We start from the raw sequence: 23,570 nt of genomic DNA on the forward strand, positions 1-23,570 counted from the left end.
AAGTGAAAGTGTTGGTCACTCAGTCGTGTCCGACTCTTTGTAACCCCGTGGACTGTAGCCCGCCAGGCTCCTTTGTGCATATACTTCTCCAGGCAGGAATTCTGGAGTGGGTTGCCATTTCCTTCTCCGGGTGATCTTCCGACTCAGAGATCAGACCTAGATCTCCTGCACTGCAGGCAGATTCTTTACCGTCTGAGCCACCAGGAAGCCCGTTGAATGCCATGGAAACTTGCAAAGGAGTTTAAACTTTATCCTGTGTAGGGTTGAAGCCTCAGTGTTTTAAGTAGGGTAGCCACATAATCAGATCTTTGCTTTGGAAAAATAATTCCAGGAATAGGTAGAAGATAGTGGTGGGAGGTAGGCTTGCTGAGGCCAGAGGAGCCAGGAGAGAGTCCTGAATGGAATAACTGGAACTCAAAGCAGTGGTGTAGGGATGGAAAGACAGACAGTCATCTGAGAGTCTTGTTAGTGAAAACCTGGATCTACTTGGTGGTGGAAGTGGGAAAGGAATGAGGTTGAGTTCTAGGCTGGTTTCCTGGATCTAAAATAAGAGTGGGTATAAGCAATAGAAGTTTGGGGAAGAAGATACTAGGGCCCTAGTAGGCAGCTGGAAAGATGAGATTTGCACACGAGATGAGATGAGGGAGGTTACAATTTAGATCAAGGTTAGGGGACCATGAGGAGATGGGTGGTGGTGTGGAAACAGGAAACACCCCCAGGTTTTCCGGGGGAGGGCATAGAGTAGGATGAAGGCTGGGCTGAGGATGGGACTTAGGGGATCGCTGACATTTGATAAGAGGAGGAACAGGTGGCAATGAGAGAAGCTGGATGTACAGATGGGAGGAGAGAGCTGTCGTAGAACCAGGAAGGAGGGAGTTTTAGGAAGGAGGCTACCGCGGTCAGAGGTCACACAAGAGACTGATAGGATGAGCAGCAGGAGAGCCCTGGGTTTAGCATTTGGTCAACCCCTGCCACCTTCCAGTGGCCAGCCCTCCTGGTTCTAGTCAAGGGGTGACAAAGGGAGGAGTCAGATCACGGAAGGAGGACAAGGGGGTGCCAGGCAGGAGCGGACCCCGTACAGACCGGCAGTTCAAGCTTCAGGTGTGGCTCAGTCTGGCTGGAAGGCTGTCCCGCCCAGTATGAAATGCCCAGCCCTTGTATCTTACAGTTATGGAGTGCGACCTGCTCTGACCTCCCTGTATTTTGTATAACTTGGTAACTCTCAGTCCCTACTTGTGTTCTTAGGAATTTATTTCCCTGGGTTGTCTGGAGACTTTCTGGCTCTCAGATAATTTTTCTTGCTGTCTTCCTTCCCGTGACCAGCCCCTTCCCAGCCTTCCTCTCTCTGCCTGTCTCCCTCTCCTTCTCCCCTACTGCACACAAGCAGACACATGCCTGATTTTGTTGTGTAATTACACTGAAAGTGCCCCTACTCTTCATTCACGAGCTTCTGATATTTTTAATTAGCTTTCTTGGAATGGGAAAGTGTCTTCCAGTGATTTATGTTTATTGTAGGAACAATAGCAATTTATGCTTACTTTATATCCCCTGAAGACCAGTGAACTCTGTCTTTGGAAAGCTTAAAGCTGGATAGATGCACACCGTTTGGCTCAGCGAGGCCGCAAGGTGGGTTTGTACCCTTGGGGCGAGAGGACAGGAGACGGCTCACCGAAAGGCAGTGTCTAGCCCTCCCTTCCTGCCACCTGCCCCTCTTGTGGGGCAGGCTCCCTGCTAGCAGCCCAGCAGAGTGTCTTGAAAAGGACCTGGGAAAGGTTAGGAAACTTGCATTTTCTTTTCTGACCTTTCTCGCCTGGGCCTCAGTATCTTCCTCTGCAAAACAGAGGACAGTAACTTCCTGTGCACTTCTTGGGTTGCCATATGAATTGGATTCACTGAAATGGGCCAAAGCACTCTGTAACTGTCAAGTGGTACGTAACATCCAGTGCCTCCAGTTATTCATATAACTTCTTTCTCCTTTAGAGAGGTAAGGAGTGAAAAGGCTCGTCAAATTTTTCCAATGTAACCATTTTCTAAGAATTAATCTTTATTAGAGGGTAGTTCCTTTACAATGCTGTGCTAGTTTCTGCTGTACAGCTATACATATGCCTGGGCCTCCCAGGTGGCACAAGTGGTAAAGAACCCACCTGTCAGTGCAGGAGACGTAAGAGACACGGGTTCCATCCCTGAGTCGGGAAGGTCCCCTGGAGGAGGGCACGGCGGCTCACTTCAGCATTCTTTCCTGGAGAATTCTGTGGACAGAGGAGCCTGGCAGGCTATAGTCCATGGGGTTGCAGAGTCGGACATGACTGAAGTGACTTAGCACACACAGGTATGCATACATCCCCTCTGTTTTGGATTTCCTCCCCATTTAGGCCACCACAGACCACTGAGAAGAGTTCCCTGTGCTGCACAGCAGATTCGCCTTAGCTATCTGCTTTATATACAGTATCAGTAGTATATGTGTACCAATCCCAATCCCTCCCACCCCCCTTTCCCTGGGAGTGAGTCCATAACCCTTCACATTCCTTCTGCCTAGGAGCCCTCACTGGGAGGAGAATTCACCTCAGTTCATCCCCAGACACACATGAGCAGGAAGAGCAGCTGCTGGGTGGAGGATTCCCTCAAGTTGTTATGAACTGGCTTTTTTGGACAAAAGCCATTGGCAGTGACCAAATGCCACTGGGAATGTCTAGTACCATATATCACTCTGATAAATCTGCCCTGGGTTTTATGTATTTCCGTTTCGTAATTGCTGTTCTGGCTGAGTCGAGAAGGTGTCTGTGTATGCCAGGCATGTGGAGGGTGGGGGAGACTGTGACCTGGCTGGAGATCGTGGGCAGATCTCTGCTCTGACGTTTGCCATTTGGGTCTTTCGTGGACTACGGATCTTCTGTCTCTCGGCTTTCTATAATTAGATGCAGGCCTGGAAGACAGACTCCTCTCTCAAGAGTTGGGGTTCAGGAGGAACACTTGCCCCGAAGACTCACAGTTAATTGCACTCAGTGGTGAATTCCTCCCACTGGAAAGGATTTAAAATCTGTCTATCAGTATGTCTCTGCTCCAGGACAGATGCCTATCCCCGTCAGGTGGCACAGGATGGGGAGAGAAAAGTCCACTCTTGCTTAGGCATCTGTTTTTTTTTTTTTAATTAATTTTTATTGGAGTTTAGTTGATTTACAATGTTGTGTTAATTTCAGGTATACAGCAGAGTGAATCAGTTAAGCATATACATGCATACACTCTTTTTTGGATTCTTTCCCCATATAGGCCATTACAGAGTATTGAGTAGAGTTCCCTGTGTTATGCAGAAGGTCTTTATTACCTGTTTTATGTATAGTAGTGAATACGTGTCAATCCCAATCTCCCAGTTTTCCCCGTGCCCCCTTTTCCCCCTTGGTAACCATAAGTTTTCTACATCTGTGACTCTTTCTGTTTTGCGATAGGTTCATTTGTGCCCTTTTTCCAGATTTCACACTAAGCAGAATCACATGGTATGAGTCTTTCTCAGTCTGACTTCACTCAGTATGATGGATCTCCAGGTCCACCTATGTGGCTGCGAATGGCATTATTTTGTTCTTCTTTAGGGCTGAGCGGTGTTCCATTGTGTATATGCACCCGGTCTTCTTTACCCATTCATCCATTGCCTAGGCATCTCTTGGAGGCTGACTGAAGAACAAAGGCCCCAAGGCACCAGTGTTGGGATGACATTGGTCCTTCTAGTGGCTTCTTTTGATGCAGGAGAGCTTGTCTCTGATCACAATTGTTTAGCTGCTGTGTTTAGTGTCTCTCAAAGGAAACAGGAGTTGCTCCTGCAAGTCTGGAGACCAAGAATGACTCAGTGACTTTCTGTGGCCTGCACAAAACCCATGTTACTGAGTTCTGCAGCAGACAAGGAAGGTGTCTGTTTTTGTTTGAGTCATTAGGGAAGTTGTGCCCCCTCCCGAGAGTGGCACCCAGAGGTTTTCTGCTGGAGATAGGGAAGGTGGCAGGCGGAGGGACAAGGCAGCCTCTGGCGCTCATGGACCACCTCTCGGGAGATAGGTAATCTCTGGGCCTGAATGTTCTGGTTACATTTTCAGTTTGGGGCTCTGACCTCACAGAGAAAGACTTATGTTTCCAGGCAGGAAGGTCTCCCTGACTCAGGGCATCATGTTTGTTTTTGTTTGACTTAGAAGAGAAATAAGCTGCTCACTGCAGCCATGCACAGCCCTGCCAATTAATTAACCCATGTCAATACCACACGTTGTACACATTAATTACACTTTTACCTATCTGTGAGAATTAATTGCAAGTTTGCTAAGTGCTCTGAAATTTTCTTGGGACTGAAAGGGCCTGGGAGGAATGTAGACATTCTTGTCTGCTTGAGGTTGGGGGTGCCGACAGCTTCAGATGGGTGCAGTCTTTTCTGCAGGAGCCTTCCTGGAGCATTCCTGTGACTCCTGAGTTATCATCGCTTGGCTGTTCTCAGAGTGGCAGTTGACGGGGGGGGTGTGTGGTGTGTGGCCACACCCACGTGGACATCCCGTGTCCCTTTGCAAGCGGTCACCCTTGCCTCTGTTTACCCTTTGCATAAAGACGTTTGGTCAGGAGTGTGGTTGAATTAAAAAAATCACCAGGGATCCTTCTTATTGTTGCTATTACACTTGATTTTGGAAGTGGAATCAGAGAACCTGTCAGGAATCCCCAGATCTCCTCAATCTAATCTGCTTCTTTGTCTCTCTCTCTTTTCACAGTGGGGCATTTTCGGAAGTGGTCTTAGCTGAAGAGAAGGCAACTGGAAAACTCTTTGCGGTCAAGTGTATTCCCAAGAAGGCGCTGAAGGGCAAAGAAAGCAGCATTGAGAATGAGATCGCCGTCCTGAGAAGGTGAGTGCAGGAGGGCGGCCTCCCCACACCCTCACCGGGGGCCATGCCAAGATGATGAGATCTCTGATGCAAGGGAAGGAGGAGGCTACAGGGCGCCGCACGCCCAGTGGCTAGAGTGGGCAGCCAGGACGCTGACCTGCAGTGAGGAGTGGGCTCGTTAACCCTGACTGCTATTTATGTGGGCCGTCCAGAGCACTTTCCATATTGTATTTCATCTCCTAATGTTCGTGGCAGTCACTTGAGGTCATTATTCTTTCCAAAGAACAGGGCAGTCAGGTGGACTTGGCTTTGAACTGAGACCCTGCCACTCCCTCCAGCTAGGTGACCTTGGGCTGTTTCTGAGCTCTGCACCTCCTCCATAAACTGGAGTTAGTACATCCCCCAGGTGTTCTCAGGATTAAGTGAGACGGTGCTTAGCAAGTGTCTGTGCGGCACCTGCTGCAGAGTGAGTGCTCAGTGAAAGGGTGGCTGCCACTGCCACTGTGCCCAGTAGTATTATTGGCTTCTTGTTGTTGTTTTATTTTATAAGAAGGAGGTGAAGCTCAGAGATGAAAGTCACTTGTCCATCGCCTTGCAGCTCAGATGTGGCACAGCCTGGGAGGTCAGCCCCACCAGTGTGATTTCCACACTCTTTGGTGGGCCTCTTGCTCTTGCCACTCACCCTGGCACCTGGCACCCAGTGAGTTCCAGAGCTCACTGGTTACCTGCTTTACCTCTTCACTGAGGTTGGTTTTGCTCCCCCCGTAATAGAACCTGGATGGGGTTTCTGGACCCAGTTCCAGCGTGCATGGGTTTTCCCTCACCAGCAAGCGATTCTGTTGCCAGCAAGCTGTCCAAGAGTTCAGCTCAACCCTGACATTGTCCACCTGGAGACAGAGCCCGATCCTGCAGGTGAAGGGCTCAGTCCCACAAGACCACCCCCATCAGGCTGCTGTCTGAAGCTTGCGTGTTACCTGCACTTCGGACTGACTGGCTCTAAATCAGACGCTCCCACGACCCCCTCTTGGGCGTTGATCAGTTTGCTAGAATGGCTTGCAGAACTCAGGAAAACCCATTTACTCACTAAACGGCTGAATTATTATGAAAGGATCTTGAAGGATGTGAACCAAGAACCAGATGAAGAGATACACACAGCAGGGTCCTGAACAAAGAGGCTTCTGTCCTCCTGAAGCGTGAGGCCAGCGTGGCACACAGAAGCATTCTGGTTCCCCAATGCGGAAGCTCTCCAAAAAGGGACAAAAACTTGTCCTTTGGGGCTTTTATGGAGGCTTCATTATATAGTTGTGATTGATAAAATCATCGGCCGTTGGTGACCGATTCAACCTCCAGCCCCTCTCCTCTCCCTGGAAATCTGGGGGATGGAATGAAAGCCCCAACCCTCTAGTCACCTGGTTGGTTCTCCTGGCAGCTAGCCTCCGGCCTGGGCTTCCCTGGTGGCTCAGATGGTAAAGATTCTCTCTGCAATCTGGGAGACCCAGGTTTGATTGCTGGGTTGGAAGGATCCCCTGGAGAAGGGAAAGGCAACGCCCTCCAGTATTCTTGCCTGGAGAATTCCGTGGGCAGAGAAGACTCGCTGGCTACAGTCCATGGGGTTGCAAAGAGTCAGACACGACTGAGTGACTAACACACACACACAGAGCCTCCAGCCTGGTGCTTCTAAAAGTCACCTCATTCACATAACAAAGACACCTTTGTCTCTCACACTTAGGAAATTCCAAGAGTTTTATGAGCTGGAAGTTGGGACCTGTGGACAAGACCAAATGTATATTTCTTATGTGCGTGCTAAGTTGCTTCAGTCGTATCCAACTCTTTGTGACCCCGTGGACTTAGCCTGCCAGGCTCCTCTGTCCATGGGATTCTCCAGGCAAGAATACTGGAGTGGGTTGCCTTTCCCTTCTTCAGAGGATCTTCCTGACCCAGGGATCGAACCCGGGTCTCTTATGTCTCCTGCGTCAGCAAGTGGGTTCTTTGCCACTAGTGCCACGTGGGAAGCCCTATCCCAGCATCTCAGAACTAAGTCAGAGTAATGCCTCCAGCTCAAAGATGCCGAGAACCGTTCTGAGGTGGTTGGATCCTCCCAAAAGGTGGTCTCCCGTTAGCACGGTGTCCAGGCCTCTCCCCTCATTTTCATGGTCAAGCCATTCTCCCCATGTCTCCCGAGGTTTGAGGGAACAAAGTTTTATATGGGACTTGCTTTTGTGTGAGTGTATCCGAGCATTGTGCTATGAAGTTTTTAAGCTCTCCTGTTAGCAAAAGATGCTAGAAATATCCTTGAGATTTTGGGGATTTGGAATCAGCACAGAGTAAGAATCCCTGTACAGATAAGTGAAAAAGAATGGGAACACGCCTTACTGGGTCTCAAAACAAAGTGTCTGGGTTTTCCTGAATAAGCTCTCCCACTTCTGTGTCTTAGAGACCAACTGTGCCCACTGAATGACGCTTTGTTGCCATCAGTACAAACCCAGCGCCACTGAGGTGGTTGGGATCTTCCTGTCCTTTTCAGCATATGTGATATGTGTTCTGGAACAAATGGGTCTCGATAGTACTTTTTATTACAAGCATTTTCTCTTATTTGTTTGGTCTCTTAGGGACCTGAAGAGTTTCACGTTGTCCTGTGAGGACTGCATGAAATAATTCTGTGGCAAAGAATTTGGGAAAACAAATTTCTCTACGTACATTAGCATCAAGCAGGAAAACACTATGTTAATGAAACATTTATTTAAATTGCCCGTTTTCCAATGTGAAATCAGCACCCGGAGAAGAGGGATTTGGCTGCGTATTAAGTTGAAGCCATGTTGCAGATATTTGACATTTTAGATGGAAATCTGGGTGGGCTCAGAGCCTTCCAGAGGTTCTTCCTTGGACACAAGGGCTGCCTGTTGCCGAATCAACGAAGGGTGCCTTTATTTTTGGGTGTCTCCCTCATGAGCTTAGAAGCCACAAAACCAAGGAGGTCAGGTTTTCTTTTTGGTGATATTTTCTGTCTCCCTGGGCAAGGGCAGCAGATGCAAACTTCATAAACCAGTCCTGGCTCACGTCTTGGTCTTTCTGCCGTCAGTAGCGCCTCCACCCCGTGGCTCCCTCAAATGGTGCACACTTCAGCAAGAGGGCGGTTCAAGCAAGGCAGGACCAGGGACTGGGAATCACTTATTTTGATAGTTCTCACTCTCTGCTATTGGGGTGCCTTGAAGTGTGACCCTTCTTTCAGGAATGGAAAACCAGTGATTTCTCAGGGGAGAAAATGAGCTGTATCTCCTATATGGGTTTTGGTCCCTGTGAATGATTTACAAGTAGAATAAGAGACTGTCTCATGTCATAAGCAGTCGAAAGCAAAGTGTAATATATTAGTTGTAGAAAAGATAGTTTTGGAATTACTGTCAAGAGCCACCATTGAAACATTCATTCATTTCACTGATGTTTATTAAATTCCTGTGCATCAGTTGGCACTGCTAGGTGCTGAGATTGAAAAAACAAGAAAATTCTTGTCTTCCGGGAGCTAGATAAGTGCAATGACATTGTAGATACCGAATGAGAGGTCTTACCAGGGATTTAAGAGTAGGGCTTCCCATTTCTCCCTTTGGGGTTGGGTGTGAGAGAAGGCTTCCTGGAGGAGGTGCGTCTAGACAGTGAGTATATTTTGCTAAGGGAAGAAGGGCAGAGGGATATTCCAATCAGGAGGAGGCGGGGTAAACAGAGGAAAGGAGATGGGAGGCAAGCTGGTGTGCTGGGAACTCCACGGAGCCCAGTGGACCAGGCGGAGGGCTCCAGGTGAGATGTGAGGGCCCTGAGGTTGCGGAGGTTGGATCATGGGATGCTGTATACCCCCACCTTATCCTGCAGACAGCGGGGAGCCTTGGAGTGTTTTAATGGAAGGAGCAACGTGATCAGGATTGTTTCATAAAGATTATTGTCGCAGAACGAAGAGGGTGAGGTAAGATTCACTATGCGGGGAAGCAGTTAGGCAGCCATTGGAGGCGCGGCAGTGCATCAGAATCGGATCTGTGGGCTGGGGTGCAAGAGGCAGAATGGAATCTCCAAGACGCAGAGACTGGGGAGGAGCTGGGAGACAGTTGAGGGGAGAGCTGAGTCTAGGATAACGTCCAGGCTTCTGATTGGCTAGGTGGGTGGATGACAACCTCATTAACTGCGATCAGAAATCCAGGAGCAGGAGGGAGGTGGTGAGTTCTGATTCAGACATGCTGGTCTTGGGGGATGGCCGGTTGACGATGGAGGTCTGAAGCCCAGCCATGTCCTGGGCTTGCTGAATGTTAAATTAGTCTGAAATCATGTGTTAAAAAATCCTTTGGTCCTCTGTAACTAAATCCTTGAAGACAGGGTTCCAAAGAGGCCTGCATTATTCCAAATTCTGTCGTATTCCCTGGTCGTTGGTATATTTTCAGGCTATTTTTCATCTAAGGAGGCCCATCTGGGAGACTGCTTGCCCTCCTCTGTGCTGAGTTTATTGCAGGGTGAGAGATTTATGTTTTTCATTGGATTAAAGTAATGTAGCTAATATATCCTTAGGATGTCTCTATTCTTGCCCTGAAAATAGTTCCAAAATGAATCTCCTACTTGATAAGTGGATATTAAACCAAGATCAGAGGGAATAAAAAGAGACAGGCTTCATGGTAGGCAGTTGCTATGTAACATCGAGGGATTCTGTCTAACTGGCAGGAGGCTGGGTCTGTATGGCTCAGCACCAGCCTTCCCTGGAGGAGTGGTTAGCTCAGGTCCTGTGAAGGGCATGTTCTCTGCGTTATGGAATATCACAATGTTAGTGTTACCACTGGATTATGGAGCTTATCGTTTCTGTGGTATTATTTATTTAGAGGGCAGGCAGTGCTCAAATCTAATTTCAAGGCAACACATAAAGCATTTATGGAGAAGTAGAAAGGAAAATACCCACTCCAGTGTTCTGGCTTGGAGAATCCCAGGGATGGTGGAGCCTGGGGGGCTGCCATCTATGGGGTCGCACAGAGTCGGACACGACTGAAGCGACTTAGCAGCAGCAGCAGCAGAAAGGAAAATATACAAACAGCCTGCACTGAAATGACGGATGAAGGGAATGCATGAAGATGGAATATAGGAGACGAGAGAAGCAAAACCGATGTCTTCAGAGTAACCCTTTTCCTAATAGTTGGGGTTACCAAGGCTTGGACTGGTTCAAGAGTCACTGTGCTCATGAAACATGGCCCCAGGATGCCATACTGTTCTAATGGGTACTTATTGGCTGCAGAGATGATCTTTCCTGGGGAGAATTCTCGCCTGGGTAGGAATTGCTTTTAAACTGCAAGTACTTCATTGTGGATACACGGGGGAGTTTCAGCTCAGGGTCTCTGCCTTTTTCCCTCTAAATCAGTGTTTCTCAACCCTGATGGCACTTTAAAATCACTCAGGAGTCTTTTGCAAACATCCTGACGCCCATGCTCCAGCCTGACCAATTGAGATAGAATTGGAGATAATGGTGGCTACTGGGAAATTTTAAGAAGCACCCCATCTCCATCCCAGAACTCTTACATGCAGCCAGGTCAGTGTTGAGAAGAGCTGCTCAAAGGCTTTGGCTTCATGGTCTCACCTCCCAGGGGGATGAAGATGCTCTTCATGTGCCCAGCAGTATGGAGAAATGTGTAAACATGCATATATGTGCACATGCACACGCACACACACCAGACGTAAGCACGCATATATGGGCACACACGCACACACGCACCAGACGTAAACATGCATATATGTGCACACACACACGCACACACACACCAGACGTAAACACGCATATATGTGCATGCACACACGCACACACACCAGACGTAAGCACGCATATATGGGCACACACACACACCCCCCAGATGTAAACATGCATATATGTGCACGCACACACACACACACCAGATGTAAACATGCATATATGTGCACGCACACACACACACACCAGATGTAAACACACATATATGCGCGCACACACACGCACACACACACCAGACGTAAGCACACATATATGGGCACACACACCCCCCCCCAGATGTAAACATGCATATATGTGCACGCACACACACACCAGACGTAAACACGCATATATGTGCACACACACACGCACACACACACCAGATGTAAGCACGCATATATGTGCATGCACACACACACACCAGATGTAAACACGCATATATGTGCACACACGCACACACGCACCAGATGTAAACACGCATATATGTGCGCACACACATGCACACACACCAGATGTAAACACGCATATATGTGCACGCACACACGCACACACACCAGATGTAAACATGCATATATGTGCACACATGCACACACACCAGACGTAAACATGCATATATGTGCGCACACACACCCCAGATGTAAACATGCATGTATGTGCGCACACATGCACACATACACCAGACGTAAACACACATATATGTGCACACACACAGCAGACATAAACACACGTATATGTGCACATACGCACACACACACACCAGATGTAAACACGCATATATGTGCACACACACACACACCAGATGTAAACATCCATATATGTGTACACACACACACCCCAGATGATGCTTCCTTTAGGTGAGAGGGCTCATTTACTGGAGCAAACTCAAATGTGGTCCCTCTTGAAGAGCTGGATTTCATCCTTAGAGGGGAACTGATTCAACTCTGTTATCCCCCTCAGTGGGAAGCAGGCACCAGCCACAAGCTGGGTTCAGGAGTGAGAACCTGGCTCTTTGAGGGTGGCTGGGTTGTAGGGGCAGTAATGGCCATTCCCAGACTGGAGAGGTTGGCATAAGGCTTGGTCAAGTCAGCAGGACTCTCACTGGCAAGCCCGCCATTCGAAGGGAATCAGGGCCGCTGAAGGCAGCAGACACCAAAGCCCAGGATCTGCTATGGCCAAGGTCAAGGATGGATTGCGGACAGGGCGGTGAGGCTGTCTTCCTGGGAGAGCATGAGTCAGCACCACAGCCAGGCTCCGGAGGCCTGGGCACTCCTTACAGGAGCTTCATTCCCTGGCTCTCTTGGACTAGACATGTTTCTCTCGGCACAGACTAACTAGAGGCAAGGCAGGCAGCTTGAGCCCCCAAAGGAGAGGACAGCTGGTTTTGAATTAAGTATTAGCCTTCAGAGAAAGGCTTTTCTGTAAATTAACTCGTTTAAATCTGGCTTGCTTCTGCTCCTGCAGCTTTGTTCTGACGGCAAGCTGGCCCATTTGCTTCTTTAAATCACTGCCAAGTGCCAGTTTATTGTGTGTGTCAGAGAAACAGACACTTCAATAGAAATTCATCGATTCAGAGCGAACAAAACCACTTCTCCAATGACTGAAAATGGCCAAGCTGGTAAAGCTGATACTTGAGTTTCTCAGGCACCAGTACAACTTTTTAAGGATCTAATCTGCCTAGAAGATGGTGTTCCAGCACGGAGAGACCTTTCCTGTGGAAACATACTCTCAGAATGAAGGACACAGGCAGGAAGTGTGAAAAGGAATGTCTGGAGGCCATGAGATAACAAATAGGGAGGTGGCTCTCTCTCTGTTATGATCCTGGAACCCTTTGCTACCCTGAAAAACTTTTGCTGAAAGTTCCCTTAATTTGGGAAAAACTGTGCAATTCCAGCAAAACAGGTTGAGGGATGTGGTTAGGTTATTTGATGGTGGCTATTTTTGTTCTATGTGTCTATGATTAAAGCCACAGTCTTGTCAAGCTTGGAGCGTGCACACGCGGGTGTATCAGCTGCAGGACTCGAGTCGCGTTGGAAAGTTGACACAGCCCTTCTTGGACCTGTTCACTGCAGGCTTAGTGAAAGCGTCAAACATACATAAGAGCCAACGCTAGTCCATCTGGCCCTGCTGGAGAGCCGACCTTGGAATCTTGCCGAATTTGGTGAACTTTCTCCTCTAACTCTGTACTTCGCTTCTCCATTTCTTCCAGCCCTGTGGATCTGACTGTAAACTCAGCTTTGTCCAGACCACTATTTGCTGGTCATCGTTTATTTCATCCTAACGGTGGGCATGTGTATAAGAAATAAAATTGGCCTCGTGCCAACTAGACTGTACAGCCTAAAGAGGATGCATGGGGTGCTTCCCAATGGCTTTCCCATGGTGCTTTTTGTCCAAGGCAGATAATCCAGGAACAGTTAAAAAATTTGACTTGAGATCCAGGAGCAGTGAATTTTTGTGAGTTCTATCAATTTCTTGCGTATTGCTGTGAATAGGAAGAGACTAGAATTGGTGGTGTTCCTTGCTGCAACAGGGATATTCAGACTAGTCTGGCCAGGAACGGTGGTTTATCTTTCCAGGGACCATGAACCTCTGGAGTGTCTCCCTGCATGCGTTTTCTGCTTCCCAAGTACCACGTGAAGTGTGGCTCTCATGATCAGACAGACTTTTTCTTCATGCACATGAGATTTTAATTGCACATCTGCTGTTGACCCTCTCCACCTTAATTCTGTGAAGTCACTTGCTTGATGGGATCCAGACTCCTTGGTAAACAGCACCCTCCCCTCCACTTTACCATCAGCAGCTTTCACCTCCCCACCGTCCAAGTTCAAGTTCATTCCTCCAAAAGGCACAGATGGCTCCTGCATAGATGATCCAGACCCCTGCCTCTCCTCTTTCCTTTCTGCTTCAGTGGGCTGGGCCTCAGTTTCAGACACCCTCTTCTTTAGGGTTTCCCCCGATTGTCCCTCCCTGGGGGGCCCTTCCCTCTGAGACCCCACGGCACCAGTCTTACCTCTGTCCCCCCACTGACTGTGCCTGTGAGGTTCTCTTCCTGAGACCATGGATTTCCAGAGTCCAGCCCAGAATGAAAGGCAAGGTGGGGAGCATCGAGGGGAGGAGTGGGTGAGGGGATTCAGGTGATAACGAGGGTTAGAAACGCTGGGTGCAGGTGCTGACTCAGTAGAGACTAGAGCAGGGAAGAAACCTCTGCTGATTTCCATGGGCTTTCCATCAGCCAGGGGGGGCGGGGCACCTTCTAGAAGACAAGCCAGGTTTGAGGGGAAGATGATTCTTCTACAGCAACAGGGTTGACTTAATCTAGTCTGGCTGTTCCTGCCACTTTTTATACTATATATATGACTCTGCAGATATTTAGAGTATTTGAAGAAACATTGTGTTTTATCACACTTTAAAGAACAGTGTTAGTTATTTGCATGCTTATTTCCATGTGCTGTCTCCCTGTCATCTAATCTGACTGTGTGCTTGGATAGTTCAACACTTGTGTGGATTAGTTGGTGGTTTAAATTCCTCTAAATTATTATTATCTTGGGAAGTGTTTTCTCTCTTCTTCAGTCAACTTACTTAGCTAATGAGTCATATAAATTTCATTTAAATGATTCCAACATAAGTGTGTGCGTGTGTGTACACATATATACCTACATATCTTATCTGATATTTCAAAAAAAAAATCAGAAAAGCTTATATTTGAGGATCCTTCGAAACCTGAAAGGCTTAAGTACAAGGAGTCCTGGGATAAAACCAGGATGGCAAATACAGAAAAAGAAATAAATATACACCAGAAGTTCACTGTTTCTTTTCTGTTAAACTTTAGGTTGTGTCAATTCTATTTTCTACATAGTTGCATCATTGTTTACTTGGATAAATGATTCTAGTGAAGCTTTATTTATGACTCATTATCTAGTTTAAACTCTATAAAGTTTGGTGAATAGACTTTATTTTACATATTTCAAGTCCAAGATTACCCTTTGGGTGGTTTAAACGGTTACCATTTGAAGGCCTTATCACTGACTTTTGTCCTCCAAGTCAGTCTAAGTTTGAGATTAGAGTCTTAGGTGACTGGTCTGAAGTTTTTATATATATGCTGAAAGAAATAATTTCTAAAATAGTGTGTGTATGTATATCTATACATACACACACACACATATGGAATTTGGTAAATGGGATTTAATATTCATTTTTATCTATTTACATTTTTCTTTTATACATATTTTAAAAATAACGTTGACTGCATGATTCAGGCATGAGGTAGGTCTCACTGAGGAATCCTAACCGTCAAGGATATTTATTTGTAAACAAGTTCAGTGGTGTGATGGATGTGGTGTTTTCATTTTTGTTGAAGGTTACTGAACTGATGTGCTAAATGTACACGTTTATATATGTGTGTATGTGTGCATAAATATGGACACATGTATGTGTATGTAGATACACATATTTACATATACATTATACACACTTTAAATGCATTTCAGGTTTTTTTTTTTTTTTACATCTTTTCACTTAAGAGCAAAAACTTCCTTTTGCTTAATTTAGTCAATATACCTTCAAGGCTGTCAATAATCTGCTGTCTGGGTGCCTAAATAAGATCATAAGGCATAAAAGAAGCCTTTTTAAACTGTTAAAATCTTCCAGTGTTAGGGATTATGCAAATGTTAGGCATTGCTGCTCTCATCATACTATTGTAAGAGTGCAAAATAAATTGGTGGGAGAGCTCAGAGCAGAAATTGTACCCATTTTGAAGTGCAGAGACTGTAATTTGGATGAGATGGAGCTGGGGAGACGTTGTGGAGCTGTTTCCCATCTTTTAGGATCCCCAGCTTGCCCTTCTGTTAGGAAACTGCTTTGGGAACTTTATTCACTGTAGATGCAGCCCTGGGGAATCAGAAGTCTTATGACTCCTGGGACTTGCCTGACGGTCCAGTGATTAGGACTTCGTGCTTTCATTGCTGAGAGCGTGGGTTTGATCCCTGTTCAGGGAACTAAGACCTCACAAGCCAAATAGCCAAAAGAAGTCTTATGACTCCCAACAAGTAGGAAGAAATAGCAATAGATTTAAAAAGGCAATAGATATCAATTGATTAAATTAACAGACTGATAACTCTAAAATCAGAATTCAAGCTTTTGTCCCAACCTTGTGATCTGAAGTCTAGAGCCATACATATCTACCCTTTGAGATCTTAAAAACAAATATTCTACTTTGTCATCATTTAAAAACTAGCTGGGACTTCTAGGAGCCTCATTTTATGTAACCTTCACTATAAACCTCTGAAGTGGATATTATTCTTCACATTTTACAGTTGAGGAGCTGGGACTTATTTAAGAAATTTCTGGAGGCCTCGTGAGTAAATAGAGCAGGAAGTCCGATCCAGATCTGTCTGTCTTTCCCATTATGATTTGCTCTGTCTGGTGTTCCCATGTTGTTAAAACAGGGCCGCATACTCTTGGTGTTGACTGCAGCCCACTGCATAGGGGTGCTCATTAATAGTGAAAGGAAATAATCTCTATTTTATACTGCCATTAGAGGGTCAGGATAAAATATTAGTGAAGACCTCAGAATTAGCCTGAATTTTGACCTGACTACCCCACTTAGAAGCTGTGGTGGTGGTTGCTGTTTAGTCTCTAAGTTGCGTCCAGCTCTTTCCCACCCTGTGGACTGTAGCCTGCCAGTCTCCTCTGTCCATGAGATTCCCCAGGCAAGAATACTGGAGTGGGTTGCTGGTTCCCTCTCCAGGGGGTCGGATCTTCCCAACCCAAGGATCGAACCCGCGTCTCCTGCGTTGGCAGGCGGATTCTTTACCACTGAGCTACCAGAGAAGCCCTAGAAGCTTTGGGCAAACGATTTCAACTTTGTGCCTCCCTCATCAGGAAGATGTTGGTACTCACCTCACATTGTTGTTATGGAGATTAAAGAACTGACGCATACAGAGTGCTTATAACAGTGTCTGGCACGTTGTGTGAGCTCAAAGAGTGTTTGCTGTTTATATCATTACATGTATGAGGGACATCTGGCTGGACAGTGGAAACGGGAGGAAGTGCCTTCCCAGAAGCCACATCACACGCGTACGGCCTCCCTGTTGGAGCCCACAGAGGCCCTGCTGGCGGAGGACGCGCGGCCAGCCACAGGGAGGCAGCTCCCTCATCCAGCGGAGGCCGTACCATGGTGCTGATGCCCGGCGTGACTGCAGTTGTCAAGAATGCATCCGCTTTACTGTTTCTCTTAAGCTGTGAAAGCAGATACTGTTTGTCTCTCTTGCTGTCTTTTTCCCCTAACATGGCAGTCACTAAGCATTAGAACTGGAAAAGGACCTTAGAGATTTTGGTCCAGTTGTCTTGACCTCCAGATGGAACAACAGGTCTAGAGAGGTCAAGCGAGTGCCCAAGGGCACAGAACAGACTCATGTGAGTATGCAGCCAGAATGATGGTTTCTGGCCTCCTCCTCCAGAACTCTGTCTACACACCGCGCTGATTGTCTTGTAGAGCATCCCTTGGGAGAATGCAAGAAAATGGCTCCTACTCATCAGAAAGGTAGCTTTTTTTTTTTAATCCCATGTGGCATGCAGGATCTTCCCCAGTCATGCCCCTTGTACTAGGAGCATAGGGTCCTAACCCTGGACCTCCAGGAAGGTCAGTTTTTCCTCATTTTGAAAGGCGCTGTGGTATGTTTACAGAGACTGAAGGTTCTGCCCTGGTACCCTGGCCACATTCCAGTGTGAGATATGGGATCTGGTTCCAGAAATTCCCCTGGTGGTTTCAGTTATCTGTGCTGTTCTTTCTGCCTCCCCTCCTGGGTGCTGATGCAGGGATGCTGCAGGCTGCTGTGATTGCTTTCATGTTCTGCCCCCAGCTGCCTCTGGTTCCCTGGAATTTGCTGCAGAAGAACTCAGAGTCTGGGTTAAAGAAGAACCTCTGGGAATATTTCCTTCCCGTTTTGGGTGTGTTTGAGGACCTTGGTCCTATGTGCCAGCTTCTTGACAACAGATTGGCGATACTACTTCTCAGAAGTGCAGTAGGAAGAAGCCAGCTCCAGACTGTGGAATAATTAGGGAAATATGGAAAGTGCTGCTGTTGGAGGGGTCATAGTCTGAGAAACCTGTCCGCCTTCCCCGTGTGGCTTAGGAGAGGGAGACGTGCTGAGCACCCAGGCTCCGGTCCTGTGTCTGCTTGCTCTGTTTGACCCCTCTCTCTGTACCTTTCTGCAGTGTTCTAGAAACAAACGGAGAGATGGCTTGTCTCATACTGTCCTGGACATCAGAGTGGGTGGAGGGACGTGGGTCATTTTGCAGTTGCCCCAGGGTAGGTGCCACAGGAAGTGGAGGCCGCTGAGGAGCTGACCACCCAGGAAAGGTACTGCTGGAGGGATAAGCCCATCGATTCAAGTAGCCACAGAATTTTCCTCAATATCAAGTTGTTACACATTCATATGTAATTTTTTCTAGATATAAAAGTAAAATTCCAGAAAGAAGTTGTTACTCAACATTAGATGTTCTTTCTAGTGAGTCTCCTTGCTGCAGAGCAAAGGATAATGTGGCTATTTCTTTAAAACCAGTGCATCCCTCCAGTTGAGGGGGTTGGTTTGAACTGTAATTCCAAACATCCAGCCCTGATTCCCTCACTGTGGATGTCTGGTGTGTTGCTTGCTGGTGTGTGTGTGTGTGTGTGTGTGTGTGTGTGTGTGTGTGTGTTTAATTCTGGCAGGGCGCCTCCAGGACAGATTCCCTTGACACAGACCCTGGGAGGTGGCCTGAAAAGATGGCAGCAGTTGAGGTGGCATCCCTGTCTTGGGTGGAATATTAGTGGTGTCGTCTAGAACATTAGGCTTCTCTAGTGGTGCAGCAGTAAAGAATCGCCTGCCAGTGCAGGAGACGCAGAAACAAGAATTCAGTCCCTGAGTCAGGAAGACTGTGAAGAAGCGGCTACCCACGCCAGTATTCTTGCCTGGAGAATTCCATGGACAGAGGAGCCTGGTGGGTTACAGTCCATGGGGTCACAAGGAGCCAGACGTGACTGAGCGCACACACATTAGAACATTAACACTTGGGAGGCAAATCCCTTTGTGAGCGCATCTTTCTGTTTAACTCCAAAATGGTACAGTCCCTGGGGTCGAGAAGAGTCAGACACGAAGTAACAACTAAACAACAACAGAGGAAGCCAACACTTAGTATTATTGTCAACACATTGTGGCAGGATTTCTCCTCTGAAGTTCTGACTCCTGGAGCAGTGAGTTCACCCTGTCACTCCCAGTGGTTTCAGAATGCCCCCCTTTTTTCTCATTTGTTTCCTTTCCTTCTTCCTGCCCTGTTTCCCTACTAAACTTTAAATCATGTTTCCACCTCCTTCAACTGCTATACTTCCTCCCTCAACTCACGTAGCAACTCTTTACAGTACAGCTTCTGCCCAGCCATGCTACTGATGCTCTTTTCCCAAGGAGCTCCAAATAATTTGAGTTGCCAAACATCATAGGCTTTTCAAAGTGTATATGCACTTTAATTTTTCTGAAACCCTAGACCCTTTTGACCAATGCTGCCTTGTTACAACTCTCAGATGGCTTAGCTATGACATTTAAGTACCTTTGCCTCCTAGCTTAGTCTGTTCAGCTGTTGTAACAAAATACCAGAGGTGAGTGGCTTATAAATGACAGAAATTTATTTCTCAAGAGTTCTGGAGGCTGGGAACTGCTTCCTCGTTCATCAGTTCAGTTCAGTTTGTTTAGTCATGTCCAACTCTTTGTGACCCCCATGGACTGCAGCACGCCAGGCTTCCCTGTCCTTCACTATCTCCCGGAGCTTGCTCAAACTCATGTCCATTGAGTTGCTGATGCCATCCAACCATCTCATCCTCTGTCACCCACTTCTCCTCTTTCCCTCAATATTTCCCAGCATCAGGGTCTTTTCTAATGAGTCAGCTCTTTGCATCAGGTGGCCAAAGTATTGGAGCTTCAGCTTCAGCATCAGTCCTTCCAAAACATATTCAGGGTTTATTTCCTTCAAGATTGGCTGATTTGATCTCTTTGCTGCTCAAGGGACTCTCAAGAGTCTTCTCCAGCATCACAGTTTGGAAGCATCAATTCTTTGACGCTCAGGAAAAGAACCAGCCTTGTTTTCCTGGTTTATAGATGGCATCTTTTTGCTCAGATGGTAGGGTCATTTAGAAAGGTGTCCACGCTAAGCTTTTTCTCCTGTGTCTCCCTTGGGCACTTTTTTCCTTGAGCAGAGAATCCAGGGATCCCACCTTTTTTATGGAGGCCAAGATTGTCCTGTGAAACCACAGAGGGTCTTTGGGCCGAGCTAGAATTCCTCAGGTAGGGGATCCTGAAGGCTTAGTTCTCTATATATAGTGTCAAAGAGAGACTGGAGCTTTCTGGGACCAGCCACTTGCCTCCCAGCTCACAGTGTTCAGTATGCAAAGCTAGTGACTCCACAAGTGTTGAATTAGCTGCAGATTAAGCCCTCTGAGAACCCTGGTTCAGATGACAGTGGAAAATGTACTTTGTATGCAGAAGCCTTACTGTTCAAACACGGCTTGTTAGCCAGCTCAAATTTCACTTTGTACTTGAAAAATAGAATGTAAATCATAACAAAAATGACTGTATCATTTAGGCCCCACTGGAGAGGAAAACAAGAGTCATGGGATACTGTGTCTGCTTATCTGGGTACCAGCCTAGGGAGGATGCAAGAGTGCTTGGGAAGGTTCCACCAGTAGCCACAGGAATGGCCACAGGATGGAAATTAGGTTCCGGGAGAAGAAAGAGAAGCAATGGCTATTATTATTTTACCTATAGAAATTTGACATCCATTTACATATATATATTATTGTATTTGAGTGGCTAGTGTTCTGTGAGGGCATTGTGCTTTTTGTTAAGTTCAAAGACGATGCTGTTTCCCAGTAGGACTCTTAGATTTTTATCTGACGTTGTCAATAGTTGTCAGTCATTCTGAGTATCTCCATGTTCCTGATACACTCCATGCTTTGGGATTTCTCGTTTAGGTAGCATCTCCTATTTGTTTTTATTTTTCCAAGGACTGCATGAGTGTGATTGTACTAACAAGATTTAGAATAATCAGAATGTTATGATGGCAGAGTGGCTGTCAGCACTCGGGCATGGTGACCATGTGATTTCCGTGGAAACAATGTCTGTCCTCCTGGGAGCACCTGTTTTCCTTTTTGTCTCTCCGTTTGTGGAGGGCAGAAAGCTGAGCTCGGCTTAGCTCAGGTTCTAGTTGATACCTTGTGAGTTTAGATTCTTAAAATGATGCTGAACCTTAAAATTTATGTCAGCAGATAAAAAGCTATCAGAAGGAAGAGGCTTCTGCTAGGTATATTGCTCTTATTTGGAAAAGTGGCAATAAATTTTAAGGGAGTATGAAGAATGAGTAACATGTCAGGAAGAAGAAATTGAATTTCCTTCACCAAAAGCCTAGAGGCTGTTGTTCAAGAAGTAAGCAATGCACGTGAAAGGACTTGGAGATGATAATGATGGTGGTGGTGGTGAGGCAGAGGAGGAAGAACAGGGTGGGGGGTTGTTGAGGATGAGGATGAGGGTGACGATATATGACCAGAAAAGATGGTGATGATGAAGGTGAGGAGGAGGATGGGGATGAAGATGATGGTCATGGTGAGGAGGATGGTGAGGAGGAGGATGGAGGCGGTGATGATGAGGGTGGCCGAGTGTCCACTACTGAACACTCGTATACCTGTTCCCATGCATATTTATCTCCAGACTCAACAACAGTACCATCGGCCAGGTATTGAATCTCCATTTGACTGATGCAGAAACGGAGACTCAGAAAGTTTCAGTAGCTGCCTAAACCTGAGATTAAAATCTAGATCTCTTTAGAATCTAAGCCTTTTTTGGTATCATATTGCCTCCTGTACAAATACTTTTATTATTATAACGTACACGATAAATGTAATGTGCTTGAATCCTCCCCAAATCACCCCCCACCCCCGGCCCATAGAAAATTTGTCTTCCATGAAACCAGTCCCAAGTGCCAAAAAGGTTAGGGAGCACTGCTCTAAAGCATGCCCAGGGCGTTTTCACTGGTGATCAGCTGCAGCAGGTAAACCGCCATCAGCTTCTTTCAGCTTCTTAAAACAAAGAGGGATTTTGCCAAGGTCCCTGCTCCCAAACCTGGTTCCAAGAAAAGACCCTGTAAAGAGAGGGAGCTGACTCCCAGCCTCCCCTGCAGCCCCAAGAGTCACCTTCTCTCTGTTTCATTCTGAGAGTGTGACCACCTGTTTCTGTCCCTTTATACCCAGGCTCAGACATAGGCAAACAGCTTTCCCTGGTGTCTCTTCCTTTGGTTCCCTGTGGCACTTCTGAGACTACCCAGTGCTAGGGTATTACAAAGGAACAGTCAAACAGGGAGACTTCGTGAATCAAAATGCTCTGACCTCCGAGGGATGCACAGCAGTTTCCTCTCCAGAGCCCAGGGGTTCTGTCTAGTCCATGTGGGTCTGTCTGGGGATCTGCCTTCCTCGTTCTCAGCTTGCTCCCATCATCTCTCACTCGACAGGTAGAAGGAAAATGCTGGGCGTTAGCACCCAGGCCAAGAGAGAAAGATTCAGTTCCCCTTCTGTCTTCCTTTGGCCCCTCCTGCAACCCCACTTCCTATCTCTGGAGGGCACCATGCATGCTCCAGGGGGTGGGCAGCAAAACACAACCACACTTTTCAGGCAAGATTTGGCTTTTGTCTCCACCAACTTCTTCCTGGTTTTCCAAAGACATGTGTGCGCACACGCCTGTGCGAGCTCCATCGTGTCTGTCTCTGTGACCCCATGGACTGTAGCCCACCAAGCTCCTCTCTCCATGGGGTTTTCCAGGCAAGTGTACCGGAGTGGGTTACCATTTCCCTCTCCAGGGGATCTTCCTGACCCAGGGATTGAACCCGTGTCTCCTGTATTGGCAGGTGGGTTCTTTACCACTAGCGCCTCCTGGAAAGCCCCAGATGTGTCTGTACCAGAATGTGAAAGGGAGCAACAGCGTTGATTCAGGAGAGATGTGCACATCTGGTGGGGAAGGTGTTTTATCCCCTCCTTCACCTTCACGACTCCCTAAGGTTGAGTCACTGATCCCGTATGACCGTTGAAATCTACTGTGGATATCAATGGTATCTCTGTCCTTTGAAGTACTAATCCATTGCTGACCACCAAAGGGCATTATCTACCCTCTTGCTGGTTAAAAAATGTACTCTGAGCCTCACACAGTAGGCAGTCCCTTATGTGTACATGAGTCGGACATGACTTAGCAAATGAACAACAGCAACAAATACGAGCTTTCAATTCAGTTGTTCCTGAAACATTAACTGAGTGGCTACTCTGTATACATGCATCAGTTCAGTTCAGTCGCTCAGTCATGTCCGACTCTTTGCGACCCCATGAGTTGCAGCACGCCAGGCCTCCCTGTCCACACCAACTCCTGGAGTTCACTCAAACTCATGTCCATCGAGTCAGTGATGCCATCCAGCCATCTCATCCTCTGTCGTCCCCTTCTCCTCCCACCCCCAATCCCTCCCAGCATCAGAGTCTTTTCCAATGAGTCAGCTCTTCACAGGAGATGGCCAAAGTACTGGAGTTTCAGCTTTAGCATTAGTCCTTCCAATGAACACCCAGGGCTGATCTCCTTTAGAATGGACTGGTTGGATCTCCTTGCAGTCCAAGGGACTCTCAAGAGTCTTCTCCAACACCACAGTTCAAAAGCATCAATTCTTCGGCGCTCAGCCTTCTTCACAGTCCAACTCTCACATCCATACATGCATCAGAATCAACTAAATCTATTGTGAAAATCATTACACAAAATAAAGTTAACATTATAAAACACACAGGAAAGGTATATTTCAAAAGAAATAACAGCCTTTTAAGTAAGAAATAAAAGCAAGATTTCTGAAGAGCTCCCTTTCCTACTTATTTTTTTGCTTCTGTTGCTGACAGGTGAGAACTTGCCTGACTCTGGCTAAGAGCATCTTTTGCACAG

General features: G+C 46.9%; 1 protein-coding gene across 2 annotated transcripts in view; it reads left to right on the top strand.

Moving 5' to 3' along the window:
• CAMK1D (calcium/calmodulin dependent protein kinase ID) overlaps positions 1–23,570 on the top strand; it is a 393,517-nt gene that overhangs the window by 153,715 nt on the left and 216,232 nt on the right. For both annotated transcript variants that reach the window (XM_027976539.2, XM_027976540.3), the window contains exon 2: positions 4,734–4,865. In XM_027976539.2, the coding sequence (XP_027832340.1) occupies positions 4,734–4,865 (132 nt within the window). The remainder of the gene's footprint in view (positions 1–4,733; positions 4,866–23,570) is intronic.

Source organism: Ovis aries, chromosome 13, assembly GCF_016772045.2.
Source record: "Ovis aries strain OAR_USU_Benz2616 breed Rambouillet chromosome 13, ARS-UI_Ramb_v3.0, whole genome shotgun sequence".
Taxonomy (NCBI): Eukaryota; Metazoa; Chordata; class Mammalia; order Artiodactyla; family Bovidae; genus Ovis; species Ovis aries.